At 32.7% G+C, this 17708-nt stretch overlaps 1 protein-coding gene across 2 annotated transcripts; it reads left to right on the forward strand.

Annotated features, from left to right (window-relative positions):
- The first annotated feature begins 3080 nt into the window (after nucleotides 1–3080).
- On the forward strand, nucleotides 3081–16928 carry LOC141447118 (cytochrome P450 4V2-like). 2 transcript variants are annotated; one of them, XM_074114321.1, is made up of 12 exons: nucleotides 3081–3780; nucleotides 5664–5773; nucleotides 8002–8089; nucleotides 9925–10113; nucleotides 10187–10256; nucleotides 11093–11222; nucleotides 11425–11464; nucleotides 12474–12586; nucleotides 13843–14083; nucleotides 15379–15549; nucleotides 16302–16481; nucleotides 16568–16928. In XM_074114321.1, the coding sequence occupies exons 1-12, from the start codon at nucleotides 3555–3557 to the stop codon at nucleotides 16744–16746; spliced, it is 1737 nt and encodes a 578-aa protein (XP_073970422.1). In that variant the 5' UTR covers nucleotides 3081–3554; the 3' UTR covers nucleotides 16747–16928. The 2 variants fall into 2 exon arrangements, with proteins under 2 accessions (XP_073970422.1, XP_073970423.1); XM_074114322.1 differs by lacking the exon at nucleotides 15379–15549 and having other exon boundaries at nucleotides 3378–3780.
- Nucleotides 16929–17708: the final 780 nt, after the last annotated feature.

Consider the following 17708-nt stretch of genomic DNA (forward strand, 5'->3'; position numbering starts at 1 on the left):
ACTATTTTACACTAATGTTTTATATACAATCGATAGATTGTGACGACAGCTGACGATTAAAACTTAAACTAACATCATAGCTTCTCCGAGTCAAAAGTTATACTAATTGCAAATCTCGATACGCAGCAAAATGATCTCAAAATGGCGGCGCTTCCCCCTCCACCGCGCGCGATGCGTCACAGTTTTCGCTTATCGTAATGAATTCTTTGATCCTTTAGCTATCCTGTGGTCTAATTTAATTTTGGATGTAGATGATAGATTCGAAACTGTTTCCCCCCGATTTTGTTATTGTTAGGTATTTTGGATTGCAAATTTAAAGACGTATTCACGTCAAAAAATAAATGAAAAATTATCATCATTATTATTCGCCATATATTTTAAAGAAAATTTAGGAATTTTAACTTTTATAGGAAAAGAGATAAAATTGTCTAAGTTTGGTGTTTTTCAATGTTACGTTTTTTCCGTGCAGTTTTTGACGGACCAACCCTTTTTACAACTAACTGTCCTATAGGACAGTTTTAATTATTTTATAGTGCCTCATGCTGGGCCCTTTTCCTCTCTTGTATCTACCCTTTGCGGCTATGTTTTATATCTAGCAGCACGTTCATACATAAATTGAGATTATCCTCGTCCATTTCTACATTCTGTGAAAATAAAATCTACCTTGGCGGTCTATCAGGTAGGTATCACTTTCATGAAGCGTAATGCTTATAACAGAAAACAAAACATTAATATGGATTTGGTTTTAGTGTGAAGGAGAGACGTTATGGTGAGGCCATATATTATACACTTACCGGTGTATGATGTAAGTTAATAGATGTACTAATTTCTACTCATAGATGTCTCTGCTATTTCAGTTATTATACTAAATCTCTTTAACAAAAACTTACAGTTTAAAATGTTAAGTATAAGGGTTGATTAAACGCCAAAAGGTACACAAATCAGCAAGCACCCAACATTTCATTAATTCTTCATTAATATTTATGTAATTTTACTGTATTAATTTTCATTAATATTTTTTAGAATTTATTAGATGTCACAGACCCTTATGCTGGCCATTTTCGTCTACAAAATATATGTTCAAGTAGCACTGTAGATTGACTGTAATATCTAGTTATTTATAATAATCAAACTATTAATTACTGGTTGAAAAGAAAAACGTTATAAAAAAAAATTATGAGGCTAAAAAATTCAAAACTTTTTTTTATCAAAAAATTTAATATGTAATATAAAGTAAATAAGATATGCATATTTTTAGGACAGCTAATTATTCCAGTATTTTACTAAACCCTTATACAACTGTCCTACCGGACAGTTTTAATAAGTAAAATTAGGGAGACTAATTTAAATTACAATTGAGAAATGAATAATTGTTGTTGAATAATCTACTTGTTATTAACTGTGTGATATTTGTGCTCACGAATATTTCGGTAAGACGAATTCAAGACAGTAGCCTACTCTAACTTTGTCTTTTTCTACTTTAACATGCATGTACGTTTGTGTGATTTATCATAATTATAACAAAAAAATATTATAAATGAAGTGGCCAGCATAAGGGTCTGTGACATCTAATAAATTCTAAAAAATATTAATGAAAATTAATACAGTAAAATTACATAAATATTAATGAAGAATTAATGAAATGTTGGGTGCTTGCTGATTTGTGTACCTTTTGGCGTTTAATCAACCCTTATACTTAACATTTTAAACTGTAAGTTTTTGTTAAAGAGATTTTTGTACCTTTTGGATAGATTTTCCTTTTTGTCTATTTTACAAAGTTACATATCTTCTTTACAGATTTTTTTAAAATTTGGAATAAACAATTCTATCATTATAATCTGATAAGGTGTTAAGTCGGAACCGTAACTACCTCTGGAGAGATCTTTTTAAAGAATGATTATAGTTGCGGTCCCCCAAACCATCCTCAATAACAACTTTTTTTGAAAAAGCGTTTTGAATAACATAGGAAGGTATTTGTACGTAAATAGCAAAATTAAACTGCGATTTCAGTACTTCCTTTTAAGAGGAGTAAGAAAAATAAACTGCGATTGCAGTACTTCTAGGCAAAGAGGCAAAGATTTTTTAATCGAACGACAATTCATTGATTTCAATCGGTTCACTCATTGATAATTTAAACGATTGCAGTACTTCCTCTCAGTAGGTGCAAGAGCATCAGCTACGTAGAGGAGCTTTAACCACTTATTCGAGCTGAATTTTCGGAGCAAAATCGGACTAAGCGTTATAGAAATATTGGTAATAATATGGTTTTAGAAAGGGCCTTATTTGGGTGGGGCAAACTCCCCTCCTCATGAGGCACGGCGTCAAGACTTTTAAAGTGCAAATCTGTACAAAATTTCGATTCGAATGACACTTCATTCATGAAAATCGGTTCACGTGTCGATAATTTGAAACGATTGCTACACTGCCCCTTAACAAGTGTAAGAGCTGATCGCCGCTTTAATGTTACGTAGGGGAGCCCCAACCCTATCATCCTACCAAATTTTATCAAAATCGGGCCAAGATTTACAGAGTAATTAGTAATAATAATTTTGGAGGGGGCCTTACATTAAGGGGGCTAACTCCTCCCCCATTCGATGTACAGCGTCGAGACCCCCAAAAGGCACATCTACATAAAATTCCCAATCGAATGACACCTCATTCATGAAAATCGGTTCCAGCGTTTAGGCGCTACGTTGTTTACAAAAAAGGTAACAACAAGAAGAAGAACAAGAACATTTTTTGAAAAAGCCGTTTTTGCTCATTTTTGGCAACTTTTTTCTCGATACCTATTAGATCTGGGTTGTTGCAAAAAAATTACAGCTATAAAGGAGGGTTTGCCCTATATTTTAAAGAAAATTTGGGAATTTTATCTTTTGTAGAAAAAGAGAAAAAAATTGTCAAAGTTGGGTGTTTTTCAACGTTACGCTTTTTCGTGCAGTTTTTGACGATCAACCCTTATACAACTGTCCTACCGGACAGTTTTAATGTCCTACCGGACAGTTTTAATATTGGTGTTATGCAGGGAAAACAGATGAGATTAATTTTTTTTTATTTATTGAAAAAGGCAAATTAATATTATCTGAAGCAAAAAAAAAAAAATGAAGGCTACAGAGAAGAGAAACCTAGTTAAAGGTAAATAGAATAATAGTTTTGTATGGCAGTTAAAACTTGAGGAAAATATTCATATTAAAAAGCTGTGGGGAGAGGAGACACGGTTGAAGGAATGTACAGATCATAGTTTACATAAAAGACGTGCTAGTTAATATCGAATTAAAATAAAATCTTCTGACGGTTAGTAAACCAGCTTGAAATGTAACAAATCTGATTATAATAAGGTTACTAACTACGCACGCCTTTTTAAAATATACTAAATACGAAAGGAGCTTTACGCGCTGCTAATTGCAATAATTAAGTCATTAAAACTGAATTGAATCTATTAATTCAATTGTATTTAATTAATTCAAAAAATCTGACGTTTACGAACTAATAATTGGACAGGACTTCAAGGTAAATCTTATCTAGTCTTCTATATAGCCAGAGCCTCAGAATTTTGTATGTTATTTGTGATATTTGCTTTTAATAAAGCTAGTGATTCTAATTTAAAAAAAAAAATGTTTGATTTGATTATTACTGTAGCAGTGACTTTTATAGTTTATCATTTATTAATTGCAGCATATAGTTATTGTAGAGTGTTAAAAATTGTGAAGAATATACCAACGCTTCCATCAATACCATTTTTAGGTGTTGCCTTACAATTCTACAAAATTAAGTCACCAAATGGTAATCATTTTGCAAAATTATTTCTAGATTTAAGAAAACAAGACTTCTGTTAATTCAGTAATTTGATCAGTTATATTTTTTTTTTAATGAGGGGGTGAAATGCAACTTACGCACATTGTGCCGGACTCCCTCGCGGTCCACCGGCTAAAACACCCCCCTACTTCCAGATCTAGCCTGGATTCACTGTGATTTCAGCATTACATCAGGCTAGGCTTCAATCCTGCCCCTACTCAGGGGACCCTGCTCACATTTTTTTCCATGTCCCTTTTTTTTAGAGACGAGTACTTCTCTAGCAAAACTAGCCACTAGCGACCAATTAGTTCTGCAAGAACTAGCCTCCACCAGCATCTCAGGAGTAATCGCCCGATTATCTGCTCCAAATCTCTTCTGAGGCGACCCCTCCTTTCACACACACAAAAAAAGGTGTGGTAGGCGTCATCCCTCACTTCTGGACAATATAAGCAATCTTCTTGTGCCTCCTTACCCATCCTCTTGAGGTATGCTCTGAAAAGGCCATGCCCACTCAAGAGTTGGGTAAGATAGAAGTCAATTTCTCCGAACGACCGCCTTATCCAGATACTTATATCTTTGATGAGCCTGGCGGTCCATCGGCCACGCGGTTCCTCGTCCCAGGCAGCCTTCCATTCCAGGACGGTTCGGTTACGCTCCTCCCTGGATACAACAACTTCCCTGTTAACTTCCAGCCCTCCTCTCATAAAGTCTCTTAAGCTCTCCAGCTAAGAGGAAATGATTGCAGGCTCGGATACAGTGCAGTATGCCGAGGCAATCCGCAGTGCACTGAGCCTCTGGACCCTGGGATAGCCTTTTCCTATACGCCGTTTTATTTAGAGCATCAGCCCATACCTCCGCCCCATAAAGGAGTGTGGAGTGGATTACGCTCATCAGGACTCGACGGGTGCTTACTCGCGGGCCTCCTACATTGGCCATCAGTCTCCCCAGCAGCGCGACATTTTTCGCAGCCTTGTCCGCGGCTTGCTGAATGTGCAATCCAAAGTTTAACCACCTATCCACCGTCAATCCCAGATAAATAATAATAATAATAAAACAGATATGAGCTAGCGCTCGGGGGAAAAATAATGCGAACCTTTTCAAAGTAGACCTGTTCGAACAGCAACAGCGGCGTTTGCTCTGATTCATTGTACCTTTTATTATTATTAGTATTTTAAAAAAAAATTATTCAAGGCGCGACAATACTTGAGGTTATGGGCGCGAGGAGCTTTTATTCAGTGCTCTGCCAGCCCCTGGACAGTGTTCTCTATTTATAGACAATTCTGCCAATCATCGGACTGCGAATGAGCTGTAAGAATAAGGTTTGTGGAGTTTATTCGGTAGTATTCTATCTAGGCTCATATTCTGGCAAGTTTTCAACTCTTATTCCAAAATTGATTCTTTCCTTGCCAATTTGAGTTTAGAGAATTTTAAAAAAAAAGAAAAGAAAGTAAATAACTAATAATTTGATCAGAACCTTGATTAAAAAGAAGGTAGAGATGGATTCAAGTCACCTTGCCGAACAAGAACTCTCTTAAAGACCTAGCAACTTGGTCTTTATATTATGTTATTTATTTTTATTCGTCAGTCGGAAATACTTCGGGTATTAAATGCTATGTTCTTTTTTTTTCAAAAAAAAGGGGCTCCAATGCTTTTTTGTAAACTTCATATGTACATTATGCAGTTCTCAAAGATGGATTATGATCCCTGTAAGGTTACATTAGTGTAAGGTACAGTTTAACAAAACTGTATAATGATTAAAAAAAAAAAGTAACTCAAAATTTTCATGAAAATTGGTAAGTTGAATTCTTGAGAATAGCAGAAAAAGAAAAATTCGAGTTTGTGTTCACGCAAAATTTTCTATTTTTTTTCAGGTATGATAGAGGTATTGTCACCTTGTCTACAATCATCACCTCAGAAAATTATAAAATGTTGGATAGGACCAAAAATAGTTGTGTGCTTACTGAATCCAAAATATATAGAGGTACCTGTAATTTTATTGGGATTTCAATTCCAAAATAAATAAAATAAAAAAATAACGAATTCTATAGCAATCATTTCGTTTCTCATTGTTTTCACTAATATTTATTAAAATTAACTTGATAAGACTTCCGCAATAATCAGGATTTGAGTGACAATCCTTAGTTCAGTGAGTACCCAAATAAAACAGTTTAAAGTTAGTCTCTCCCCCAAAAAAATAATAATAATACTTGATAATATTTCCTTAGTCTACTACCCAAAATAAACCTAGATATCCTCTAGCAAGAATCACCCATTATTCTTGTCTGCAACTACCATTCTGTCATAAATACAAATAATTTAAATTTGTATTACATTTACTGGAAACTGTTCCATAATAAACTGAAAACAAAGACAATATTTATAAAAATTTTTGTTGCTAAAAGTAAAATGGCCTCAAATTATAACAAATAATTTAAAATTTGTATTAATTTAAACATTAATATATTAGATGCTTTTAATGAGACTTTAAAAATGTTTCTTTGGTGTATAGAGCAAATTTTGACTTAATTCATTCTAACAATCTTAACAATGCATTAATTACAACATACTAAGGGTGCGTTCCACTAAGCGCTCACAACGATCGAAATAGACCTTCATCCGTTCCACATGACGACTGCCGTCATAGTGGTCGTGGCAAAAACGTCACTAGTGGCCGTCATTATTTTCGCTCACGCGAAGCTCACAACGCCTCACCTTAAGAGCTGAGTCGAAGTAGGCGTTCAGAAATTTCGCTCAAAAGCGACCGAAAAAATTATATCAGGTAAATGAAAGTATTATCTCATGTAAATAATTGAATGTGTTTCTCGAAAGTCTAAAAAAAATAATAATAATACGTGGTTTAGAGAATTTATTAGTTTGAATGTATTTATTAGCGTGAATGTATTTATTGGCATGAACGTATTTATTGGCGAGAAAGTCGTATGTCTGTTTAGGTTAGGTTTTTTATCCCGGGGTTGAAAGAAATTTTATACGAGTATTTCAACCCCATTAGGTTAATTATATTTAGCTCTAGTTTATTTTAGGATGTGCAGGAATATTAGTTCAAAGTACTGCACATCCAACTTCTAGTAGAGTAAATAGCCTCCTCGGACTTAGTATCAGTAAAGCCCAAGCAAATAGTAAACATAGAAATTATAATACTTTTGGTTTTGCCTACAATAAATATAATAGAAAACATTTAAAATTATTAATTCAGATTTAGATATGTATTATAAAAGTTAGTTGATTTAAGGGATGTCACAATTATATTCCACACTCCCCCTCGTCGACAAGGTCGATGAAATAAGAGAAGATGTGTGGAAACAATTTTGCAGACCCAGGCTCCACCCTACCTTGTTAAGCAAGGTGTTGTGATTGGAAGCTATGGGTCTGCACATGTGTCATCCCAGCTCCAGTAGTATAAGGAAATAAGAAGAGCTAAGAAAGTGGGCGCTAATGACCAAGAAGTCGATGCGCCGAAAAAAAAAAAATACGTGGCCTAAGTTTTCGCTTTTCACCATTGCGATTTTGTAAAATGCATTCCACTCTTCATCGAACTAGATGAACTTTCTAAAGCATTATTACGTTGCATTAATAAATATCCTACTGTTGCCAGAAAAGACATTTTAATTTTATTTAAACGTAAATTTTATAAATACTTCACGAAAATGTAATATAAAAATTGAATTATATGTATATTTTTAATATAAGTCAACTTTACCAATAATTAATAAAGTTTATTATAACTGCATATAAACGGGATTAAAATTAAAAAATAACCTCTTCAAGCTTCTGACTTATTTTCGAGGTCGCCATTTGTAATTGTAGGGATTGAAATATAAAAATATATTGTATTTAGTTTTAAAGGAAACATATGATTAAAAATTTCGAGGACCATATGTTTCCAGATTGTTGTATTATTCTAAAATATGAGTAATAAAAAGTTTCTAACAAATTCTTGATTACGTATTTACTATAGTAATGTTTACATGAACGGTTGAAACGCTCCGTTGTCCATTCTACTTGAGTTTTCAATTGTAACGCTCGCAAGCAAGTGGAACGGGCAAAACCGCGGTCATGAGCGTGATAGTTGTGAACGCTTAGTGGAACGCACCCTAAGCGCCTTTAAGGATAGTAAAATTCTACGCTTGATCCATATCTTTCAAATTGTATGTAATAGTAAACATTTACTAATTGGCTTGTTCTTTATAGATTGTTTTATCAAGTAAAGATGCTTTGGATAGAGATTCTGTTTATAAAATTTTGCACATTTATGGATCAGGACTTTTCACTGAAAATGGTAACCTAACATTTGTATTACTAATAATACATATTTTTAATCCAGACGCATCAATTACTGTAGTAGCATCCATATTGTTATTAGTAAGGAACGGATTTTTATGTATTTAAAAATGCCAAATATTTAATTAAAATATGCATTTATTTTCGTCAATTATGTGGAAAATATGTGATTTTCTTAAAATATTTTCTGGAATATTTAAGTAAAATGGACATTTTTTTTATGAAAATGGAATTTTTTGGAGGGGGCAAGTTATAATTATTTATACAAGAAAAGAACATTTTTACAATTTATAATAATTTATTAGGAACAAAATAATTTGTTTTTGCAAGTTATGTATAATGATTTATACAACAAAGAACATTTTTACTATTTATAAAAAGATGTGTTAAATTTTCAATTTTGAAAACTTCACTCTTCGAAATTGTTTGCAACCACATGAAATTTCAAATGTTGGAACGTAAAGTGACGACGATCTGGGCGTAAGATGGACTTGTAACGACTAAAAGATCGTTCAACATCTACAGATGTTATAGGTGCCTTGCTGAAAGAAGTTATCTCGTTGGTTGTAAAGGGTACACGATGTTCTGAGGTGACTTCTGTTCCACTGATAATATCAGAAATCTTGCAGATGGTCTCCCACCCTTTGTTCTTGCTCAGTACTTCTACCATTTTTGATCTGATCAGATCTCCCTTACTCCCAGGAAAAAGTTCTGCTGGAAACTTGCGAAGATATTTAGCAACCAGTTGTTTGTTTGAGGCCGATGTTCGTGGCATTTCACCCAAAAAAGAATACACTAAGTGACCGAACGAAATGAATTGGACACTTCAACGAACGAGCTGAAAGAACAGACAACGTCAGACAACTTCAAAGAACTAACAAGTGCCCGTCACTGTTTAGCAGCATTCTGTATAAATTACAATAACCATTGTACCCACTGTGTTTCACAGCCCTACAGTCTGTGGTTCACAGTTCCTGTCAACCACCTCCCAATTATGAAAATATGCCTAAAATGAAAAATATGAAAAAATATGTACATATTTTGATTAAATATGTAGAAATATTTATTTATTTTAATCAAATATGTATAAATATGCGATAACATCCAAATATTTGGAAATATGTGAAATAAAAGTAGACTCAAACGGCTTAAAAAGTGTCAGTATGAATATTTCTAGTTGAAAAACGTCTGTAAATTGCCTAGAAAAAAATAGTAAATACATACGAATCCGTTTCCTACTAATAATACATATTTTTAATCGAGGCGCATCAATTACTGTAGTGGCATCCATATTGTTATTAGGCTCCCCGCTACAGTGCTTCTCCAACCATTAATCTAACCCTATGTTACTGTTATTAATTTCTCAGCTAATAAAAGGTTTAGTGCAAAATCCGCTTTTAAAACAAGGCGATAAGACAATTAAAAGGCATAAATTGCTACATTAGTGGCAAGTAGCTCTTTTGTTTTGTTTTTTTTCCTGTTAAAATTAATTAAAATCTATTCATAAACCAATGTTTATATCACAAAGTTGTAGTTGATCCCGAAAAGAAGGTTATAAATGATAAATGCCATTTGCCACTTCATATGGCAAGCTTAACTGTTGTTAAGTGAGCTTAACTGAGACTCAGTTCAAAAAAATTAACGAGGTACCATCAAGAAAGCTAATTTCAGATACGCATTTTTAGGTATGTTCTCAAAGCCTCATTTTCCCAAATTTGTATCCTAATAAATAAATTTATTCTATTCTTTTCTAGATTTTCCAGGTTTAGTTACTATATCATCAAATGTTTTTGTTTGTTATTTTTAAGAAATACTAGTTTTAATTTGTTATAGGTAAAAAATGGAAAGAATTGCGTAAACCATTGCACAAGGTATTAAGTTCAAAAGCAGTCGAATCATATTTCCATTTTTTTCAAGAATCAGCCGTAAAATTTTGTAAATTTTTACAACAGTACGCTGTTACTGGGGAAAAATTAGATTTGAAGCATGGAATAACAAATTTTAGTGTTGATTTATTATCAGGTTATTTTATCTTATACATTATTATTACTATTTTTTATTAATATTTTTTTAAAAATATTTTTATATTTTTCAGCATGTACTTTAGGATATGAAACCAATGAAATGTTTAATTCAAAATTAACAGTTGGCAAATGTGCTAGTGAGTAAGTGTTAATCCATAATTATATGGTAATGTTTTAGGATTGTGTAAACATAATTACTGTATTGATACACCTAAAGCCATGCAAATTGCCGTATGAATTTCCTGAAGTGTTTACAATTTTTTTTTATAAGTGATACAGTATAGAGGCGAGGCCCAAAAGCCAACATGTATTGAGATATTGAGTTCGATTCCCAATATAGACCTTGAATTTTATTTAATGATTAATACGAGAATTAAATGGTAAATGTACGTTTGCTGGTCACCTTCGTACGCGTCACCTGATGGGTAGATAGGACCTGAACAAAGTTGGCATTTCTTTATCTTTTTTAAGTTAAAGGGAAAGCAACTGTTTTTCAAAAATTATTTCAGATAATGTTGTAAATATTAAAAGTCTCGAAGGCGGACAAACAATACTAAATTCTATACAGAATTTTGCATGGCTGCGAATATCATCGTCTAATAACAGCAAAAAAAAAAAAATCATTAAACATACTGTTACTATACACCAAACCTAAAATTGACATTGAATTGCCCTTTAGAAAACCTGGCTTTGGCCTACAATAATTATAATTTTTTACAAAACTTAAGAACATTTTTTTTTACTGAAAAGTATTTGATTGAAAAACGTAGGATACTTAACAAAGTGCAAAGTATAACGCGTTGGTAATTTATTTTTCTTTTATTTAGCAAATTATACGGAAGTTTTAGGAACTATGTATGAGATTATCTAAAGAGGTTGATTAACGCTCCACTCTAGACTATAAACAAACGGGTCCACCTATACTATACTTTTACCGAACTTCATTATTCACATTCTTAATTATTTAACTTTTCCAGAATTTTATATTCAGCTACAAAAATGATGCATACACCGCATTATATTGTGTTTAATTCGTTGATTCCTTATGGAGCCGATGGACGCAATTTAATCAAATCCTCTAAAGAGATGTGGTCTTTTGTAGGAAGCGTAAGTTAATTCTAATTTGAAACTTATAAATTTTGCGCAGAAGTTTTTTGGTAACACTATCAGTTGACATTGAAATACGTGACTCAACTGTACTACTTAATCTAATTAGAAAGTGATCATTCAACTTAAGCAACATCACTATTGTTAAAGAATAATCTCAATTTATTAAGATAAAAATGTATATTTAATTTCTGGTTTTCAGATTTTGAAGGGTAGAATGAACGAAATTGTTTCGCCAGAAGGTTAGTATATATTAGAATGCTAAATTAGACAAGTTTTGCATGAAATTATGAATTGTTACCCTATCCAGAAAAATATCGGGTATCGTCAGTGGAAGGAAGGTTGGTTCTGCTGCCTTCCTAGAGTTCTATACAAATTAATAATTAAAAATATAGTAAAAGAAACATAGAGAAGTTAAGAAATAAATATGTTTTACCCAACTATCACCAAAACTGAAACTTTTTTTAATATTGAAGAAAGTAAACAATATGTGGACACCTATCCTGTGAGTACCCACATCAGGTTATAAATCTTAGACTTACAATTAATTGAAGATAAAGGAATACTTAACATAATATCATGGAGTCCTAGAGTACAAAGAACAGAAACTTAGATGAAAAACAAAATCAATTCTTAGTCTTCCATACTCTCTTAGAATTTTCTCCTCAGAAAAATGCACTTTCTTGCAGAACTGGCTACATCAGTCATCTTCTATTGAAGAAAAGAATCTATTCGACGTTGGTCTACTGTTTCTGCTATTAGGTCTTCGGCATGGTGGCTTAATAGTCACAATATTTTCTATTGCTGGCCCTGAAGTTGCATAACCTTCGAGCCTGTAACCTTCTTCTAATCATTGGTTATGTACAATTTTAATGTACCAGTTTTCTACATTTTACTTTACTCAACCATATTTCATTAGTTTCTCGTACCATGATGTCCTTGGAAGCTATCCAATATCGTTTACTTCCATCTAGTGCCCACACTAATATTAAGAGAAAATACCGTAACGTACCAGCTTCTTTGGAATCAGTCCCAGATCGCACTATTTTTTTCCCCCTGAACCGTCCGTGAAGCTTCATTCGTTCCAGACCGAACTACTTGAGCCCTAATTAGGTGCCCGATTGGATACTAGCAAGTATACACAGTATAAGAAATTACATCGCTGTGCCTACTGATTTAACTTAGTTAGATAACATTTGGAAATATTGCAATAAATAAATACATTTTTAGGTTTTTTTATTTATTTTTCAGAAAATGACATCACAAATCCCCAATTTTACTCGGACTTTTTAATACAAAAAGGAAAAGAATATGGTTTATCACATGAGGAATTAGCACGCCTAGCAACAGATTATGTAATGGCAGTAAGTAAAAAAGTAAAAAATTGTAAAAAGTGAAGGAAATATTGGAAGTTGAAATTTAGGATACTTTAACATTACCTAAACTTTGATTCGTTATATCTCGATTTCTATCCATGGGAATGCAATGCAATTTGGTACAAATGTAGACTACAAGTATCTCTACAATTTAGAGAAATTTGAACGTTTTAAGAAGATTACTAAAGGAAATATTGGAAGTTGAAATTTAGGATACTTTAACATTACCTAAACTTTGATTCGTTATATCTCGATTTCTAGCCATGGGAATGCAATGCAATTAGGTACAAATGTAGACTACAAGTATCTCTACAATTGAGAGAAATTTGAACGTTTTAAGTTGATTACTAAAGGAAATATTGGAAGTTGAAATTTAGGATTCTTTCACATTACCTAAACTTTGATTTGGTATATCTCGATTTCTAGCCATGGGAATGCAATGCAATTAGGTACAAATGTAGACTACAAGTATCTCTACAATTGAGAGAAATTTAGGATTCTTTCTCATTACCTAAACTTTGATTCGTTATATCTCGATTTCTATCCATGGGAATGCAATGCAATTTGGTACAAATGTAGACTACAAGTATCTCTACAATTTAGAGAAATTTGAACGTTTTAAGAAGATTACTAAAGGAAATATTGGAAGTTGAAATTTAGGATTCTTTCACATTACCTAAACTTTGATTCGTTATATCTCGATTTCTATCCATGGGAATGCAATGCAATTTGGTACAAATGTAGACTACAAGTATCTCTACAATTTAGAGAAATTTGAACGTTTTAAGAAGATTACTAAAGGAAATATTGGAAGTTGAAATTTACTAATCTTTCTTATTATCTAAACTTTGATTCGTTATACCTCGATTTCTATCTTTTAGAATACTACTTTTTTTTTCTTTTTTTTTGTATAATGGTCCATAACATATATTCCATATTCCATAATGTGTTAACATATTCCATAATATATTCTATCTTGGAGATTTGTATACTTTTTTTTTTTCTTTCTTGGCCTTGTGATTTGTATATTTATTAAAACGTATTGCTCAGTCGTTATTTATTATTTTTAAAATAGTTTGATATGCACAAAAGTGCATAGCTTTATATGGATTAAAGAATATTTAACTAATACAATAACAACAATCTTTCGCCTAATAATCAGTGTTGGTAAAAATTCACTAGAAATTCATTTTTGTTAGCAATTGAAAAAAAAATATATTACTCGTATATTGATTTTCAAACAGGGATTCGACGCGCCTGCTGTTATGAGTGCAGCTACTCTGATGATGTTAGCCATGAATCCTGAACATGAAGAAGCTGTTTATCGTGAACAAGTTGAAATCCTTGGCGATGATTTATCAGTGTTGCCTTCAGAAAATGATTTATCAAAAATGCATTATTTGAACAGAGTCATAAAGGAAACTTTACGTATTTTTAGTCCAGTAACTATTTTAAGGACTACCAAGAATGATATTATTCTTGATGGTAAATAATATTCTAATAGCTTCTGTTGTCTATGTTTGTGGAGAACTGAGCAGTATTGTGAGAGAGTATATCAATCAATTTATTAGCATTTCAACTAAGTCCGGAGTCTATTTAAGGTTATAATATTTTTTTCAAATATAGATAATCACCTAATATCTTTAGCCTAACCGAAAATTAGACCCTAAGAAGGTTGAAAAGCCTACGCTAATCCGATCCAGATGGCCTATTATGCGCTGCAAAAGTCTGGAAGTTATTTGTACGAGCACCATCTTCTTCTCGGATATCCTCGCAGCTTTACAGTCTATCAAGTCTAATGAAGGCTTGTTTGGCTTTACCCTGGCTTATCTGGAGTGTGGAATTGTTTAGAAATTTGGCGAGAAATTTTTCTTCTGTGAGCCTATTCATTAGCGACAGGTTATATCGCTAATCTGACTAACGATCGCTCGCTTACGAGGGGCTTGCGGAGCTTTCACGGAACTCAAACCCGAAACCCTACTTTGTTTCTTGTAAAGGGCCTCTCTTGTTTAGTAAATGAAGAATGAGTGCACTAATTCTGGCTATAAACAATGGGAGCAATGGCAAATAAAGTTTATTGACTCGTCCCAACTTACTGCTGCATTATTATAACAAGGCCGTACGATCATTCGAATAAGGACTCTTACAAATCCTTTATAGATTAATGTAACACATGCATTGCATGGGCCTGTCAGAAGTCATCCTTTGTGGGTTCTGTCAGGTGAAGGAGAAATGACAATGGACTTAATATGTCCAGTGTTAAGGACTAGATGATTCAGGATTCTTCTTCGGCGAAGAAAAATCCACTCCTTCATACTCTGCCCGGAATCCTATCACCGTCTTTTTGTTTCTAATTAAACAGACTGGACAGAAAGTGGTGCTCTATCTAGGGTGTGAAGTGTGTATGAGGAGGAGTGGTCGAAACTTCGGGAGGTGATTCAGCAGCTCAAATGCAACAAAAAATATTCTCTTCACTTTGGCCCGATTCTCAATAGTGTCCAAGATATTTGCATTTTTAACTTTTCCGACCATACTCGCGTTTTTCACCATAAAAACGGCCGTAACTTTTCTATCCTTTATTCTACAACAAATCTGCTTATTCCAAATGAAAGAGCATTAAATTTCCTATAAATATGCTTGGTACAGAGCCTCAAAACGTTTTTTATAAACAACGAAATATTTACTTTAATATCTAAAAATTTCGTTCTCGATGATTTTTGTTAAAATTTTAAACTGCATTTTTTCAATGATTAATGAATCAAGGAGTCACATAATTTCAGAAAAATTTGCGCATCTATGGAGCTTCAAGACCATATGGATTATTTTGGTTTTTAATAAAACCCTACCCCGAACAGAGGGGTGTAAATGCAGAAAACTGGGATTTTGTGTAGCCGACGATTCACTACTAATTTACTCAAATGTCAATTTTTGGAGAAGGATCAAAAAGAAAAGTAACCATTTTAGTTTTTAACAATTATTATTTAATAAAACGGAAGTAAAAAATAAAGTAGCAATAAAATACATTAGTAAAAAAGTACTACAGGGAGGTGCCTAGCTAAAATTGTTGCAAAAATTGTTCGATCTACTCAAACAAGGAAGTGGGAAAGAATTGTGGCAAATTTTTAGTCATTGAAAAAATACAGTTGAAAATTTTAACAAAAATCAACCAAAACCAATTTTTTTAGACATTAAAGTAAAAATTTCATTGTTATAAGAAACGTTTTGAGGCTCTGGGTTAAGCAAATTTTTGGGAAATTTAATTATTTGGAATAAGGAGATTTGTTGTAGGATAAAGGATAGAAAAGTTACGGCCGTTTTTTATGGTGAAAAACGCGAATATCGACGGAAAAGTTAAAAATGCAAATATCTTGGACACTATTGAGAATCGGGCCAAAGTGAAGAGAATATTTTTTGTTGCATTTGAGCTGCTGAATCACCTCCTGAGGTTTCGACCACTCCTCCGCAGACACCCTGTATCTACAGGGTATCAGTCATTAATTTCTAGTATCTGTATCAGTCGTTAATTTCTAGTTAAAAAATTGAAGAAGGAAAAGGAAATATTTACGGTTGTACAATTTATAATGATTTGTTTATGTTAAAATTAGGTTAAAGTTTGATAATGACGTAACAATTGAAATTTTTCAAGTAGATGATAGAATTAGTACGAATTATTTATATTTTATCATTATTATATTTTATGCAGAACAGTTCACATTGCCAAAAGGTTGTTCAGTATATATCTCGATACACGATTTACACAGAGATCCTAGCAATTGGTCACATCCACATGAATTCTATCCTGACCATTTTCTACCTAAAGAAGTCGCTAAAAGACCTAAAGGAGCGTACATTCCATTTAGCTGGGGCCCAAGATCATGTCCAGGTATGTTCGTCTTTTTATTTTCTTAAGACCACTTCTGTTTCTCTGGTACCAAAATTTTAATACTTAATAATAAACATTTAAATTAGGTCCACAATTTGCCAACGTTGAGATGAGAGTACTTCTATCTCGAGTGATTAGAGAGTATAAATTTGAAACTGATCTAAAATTGGATAAATTAAGTTATAAATATTCTTTATTAATCGAACCTGCAGAAGGATTTATGATGAAAGTTGTATCAAGAAATCTGCAAGAAAAGAAGAAGTAATATAAAAAACTGTTTAAAACTTATGAGCGAATTTTTGAGTGTATTTTGTATGTACTAATAAGTGAACTTACTGTATATTAATTCAATTTTTCAAAGATGGAACTTGTGTCAAAAATATATTGTAAAAGCTAAGGGAATGAATATGTATATGCATTTTTCAAAAAAAAATTATGTGAACCATATTTCTATAACCAAACTGTTTTCTTTAATGAATGAACACTTATTTCAGCCAAACGTGTGTAAATACTCCAAAATACACACAGTTTCCGTCTCCTGCACAGGTATTTATTCGTGTTATAGGTAAATATCAGAAAATATTTTTTATCTCAAAAAAAATCCAGATGCTGGCTACTTTTTTTATAGCTCACTTGTACGAAGAAAGCTTCTCTGCACTGAAAAAAGCTCCTAGCGCCAATAATCACAGATGTTAACTGGTGCCTTAACCAGTTAAGCGCTTTTTTTCGTGTATACACGCCAAGCCAAATCTCTATTAAGGTGCGTTGGACGTGTATACTCGTTGTGAAAAATATAAAATTGCACATTAACTATAAAAACTCGAAATTTTAATAAAATACAATAAGAATATTATTTGGTGGGATGTTTCCTTTATCTTAACAATAGAACAGCCAAGTATTTTATACGGAGAGGGTTGGTGGGAGCCAGCCAAATGATGAGTGGTTGGTACATGTTTGGTCTCTGCATTAGAGATTGGGAATTACCACAAAAATAAAAGCTCTCAACCAGGGATGTCCTGTTAATTAATTTTTTACCGGAACGCTTAGGTATACATTACTCATATATATTACTTTAATTTTTTAAAATATTTTTATGCACCAAAAAGGAAAGGAAGCGAGAATCATTGCGAACCCCATTTTTTTGTGTATATACGTTTATTACAATAATAACATTTTATAAAAATTGGTTAGTCACAAACAATTGCCTAAATATTTATAATAATACAT

This window comes from Rhodnius prolixus, unplaced genomic scaffold, assembly GCF_049639745.1.
Source record: "Rhodnius prolixus isolate KJV_2025 unplaced genomic scaffold, Rpr scaffold_7, whole genome shotgun sequence".
Classification (NCBI taxonomy): domain Eukaryota; kingdom Metazoa; phylum Arthropoda; class Insecta; order Hemiptera; family Reduviidae; genus Rhodnius; species Rhodnius prolixus.

Excerpts from the sequence above, each read along its gene's own strand:
- LOC141447118 (XM_074114321.1), top strand. The coding sequence starts at position 3,555 with ATGTTATTTGTGATATTTGCTTTTAATAAAGCTAGTGATTCTAATTTA. Across the intron at positions 14,084-15,378 it reads GAATGATATTATTCTTGATG|AAAAATTTGCGCATCTATGG; the intron begins GTAAATAATATT and ends ACATAATTTCAG. Across the intron at positions 16,482-16,567 it reads GGGCCCAAGATCATGTCCAG|GTCCACAATTTGCCAACGTT; the intron begins GTATGTTCGTCT and ends CATTTAAATTAG.